The sequence below is a fragment of the Propithecus coquereli genome, unplaced genomic scaffold (genome assembly GCF_000956105.1).
Source record: "Propithecus coquereli isolate 6110/MARCELLA unplaced genomic scaffold, Pcoq_1.0 Scaffold498, whole genome shotgun sequence".
NCBI lineage: Eukaryota > Metazoa > Chordata > Mammalia > Primates > Indriidae > Propithecus > Propithecus coquereli.
The window spans coordinates 204,696-206,744 of record NW_012150818.1 but is presented as its reverse complement, the minus strand read 5'-3'; the positions used below and the strand labels follow the sequence as shown (position 1 = coordinate 206,744).

The 2,049-nt window shown below is 58.6% G+C and overlaps 1 protein-coding gene across 1 annotated transcript in view; it reads right to left on the bottom strand.

Moving 5' to 3' along the window:
• The window catches only part of RAB7A (RAB7A, member RAS oncogene family), a gene marked incomplete at its 5' end in the record, with an annotated part of 18,435 nt that extends 16,713 nt beyond the window's left edge, over window positions 1–1,722 (bottom strand). Inside the window, 2 exons of the mRNA XM_012656012.1 lie at window positions 356–484; window positions 1,444–1,722. Coding sequence (XP_012511466.1) covers window positions 356–484; window positions 1,444–1,722 — 408 coding nt within the window. The remainder of the gene's footprint in view (window positions 1–355; window positions 485–1,443) is intronic.
• Window positions 1,723–2,049: the final 327 nt, after the last annotated feature.

Genomic DNA, 2,049 nt, shown 5'->3' with positions numbered 1-2,049 from the left:
TCTCAAAAAAAAAAAAAAAAAGTAAATAATAAACACCCAAGCTAGAGATAACGATTGATAGCAGACCTGGGGTTTCAATCCGAATTTATCTCCTCCTTCAACAGAAGCAGCGTGTAAAAAAAAAAAAAGCAGGAACAAGCCCAGGAAACCAACGGTGGCGTCGGCCAAAGTCTTCGCTGCCCCTCTCTTCGAGACGATTCACGAAAAAAAAGTGGCTTTTCTAGAAGCTCAAGCGAAACATGCCAGAACCTTCTGAGACGCACACACAGGTTTTCCTGGCTGTCCAGGAAAACAGCCGGCTAGGCAGCAAGATCGAGGCCAGGAGGCCAGCGGCCAGGTGTCGCCGAGCGCGTACCTGCTTGAGCGCGTTCCGCGCGATCGTCTGGAACGCCTGCTCCACGTTGATGGCCTCCTTGGCGCTGGTCTCGAAGTAGGGAATGTTGTTTTTGCTGTAGCACCAGGCCTGCGCCCGCTTTGTGGCCACCTGGAAGAAGCAGCGCAAGCGAGTGCTCACGGTGGCAACAGCTGGCCCAGACTCCGTCCTCCCCGTGAAGGATGGAGGCCCCCGGCCTGGGGGGGCACGGCTGGGGAAACCGAGTTGGGGAACAGGGACGTGGGGGAGACCCGCAGACCTCGGGGCAACCGGGACGCGATCGCAAAGCCCGTCTCCGTGCACCACCCCTGGGCCCCAACCTCTGGCTATACTCAGAGCCGTTTGTGAAGGGAGTGAGGAGCCAGGCCCAGGAAGAAATCAAGTGCCTCTCTTGGCCCGCGGAGGAGAACGCCCGGCAGCCTGGCCGTGCAGCCTGCCGACGCTCCCCCACTGCCGCTAACGTGACATCCATCACCCGGGCCGCGCCCTCCAGTGCGTGGGGACCCGCGGCTGCCACCGACACCCTCGCCACTCCCGTGCATCCTCGTTCCCTTCCCGACCCCTCACCCGGACTGCAGACACACGCCAAGGTCGATATCGCTTAGGAGGGGGAGAAAAAGAGATTGACGGTCAGAGAGAACCGCGGACGTGATTAACGAGAGAGTCTTCGTCTCTAACCGAGACGCTACCGGAAAACTCAGAGCCCAGAGCAGACTCCGCACACCTGAGAGCCAGGCAGGCTCTGGGCTCTGCCGGGGACAGCAGAGCGGCCGCAACGGCCAAACTTAGTTCTCGCCTTTCTATACGGAAGGAGAACTGAGCTTCAGAGAGCAAACGTGACGGCCCGAAGTCACGGCCGGGTGGGACGCCACGGGGACTTAAACCAGGTCGCCGAGGCCCTGGTCCTCAAAGGCTGCTCCAGGGTACCAAACGCCCCCCACCCCCCGCCAGACCCTTCCAGACCTTCCAGAACCTTCCAGAACCTTCCAGAAGTTCCAGGCAGGGAACCCCGCGAATTCACACCCGAGGGGCAGGTGCCGGGGGCGGCTCCTACCGCCGTTGGCACTTACTTGTCTGTTTTCGAGGTCGATCTTGTTTCCCAGCACGACAAAGGGGAAGTTCTCGGGGTCCCGCGGACTGGCCTGGATGAGGAACTCGTCTCTCCAGCTGTCCAGCGTCTTGAACGTGTTGGGCGCGGTGACGTCGAACACCAGCACGCAGCAGTCGGCGCCTCTGTAGAAGGCCACGCCGAGGGACTGGAACCGCTCCTGTCCCGCTGTGTCCCAGATCTGCGACAGACAAGACGTTTTATTCCTCGGAGGATGCTGGGCGGGACAGCAGGGCTTGGGAGTGGGAGAGAGAGACAGAGACACACAGAGAGAGACAAAGACAGAGACACAGAGAGAGAGACACACAGAGAGAGAGTCTGTGTGTGTGTGTTGGGGGGAACGGCGGGACTGCAGGGCCACCCACAAAGACAAGTGACTTCAAAATCCACGAAGCAGATTGGAGCCCCAGAACCTCCAAAACAACAGGGACGAATAGTGTCGTGTGTGTCTATGAGCGGGTGACATTGAGTCCAATCTGTGGGGTGCTGGAAATTTTTTATATCTTGATCCAGGTAGTGGTCACATGGGTAGGTACGTATGTAAAACGCAAGCCGTAAATTTAAGATT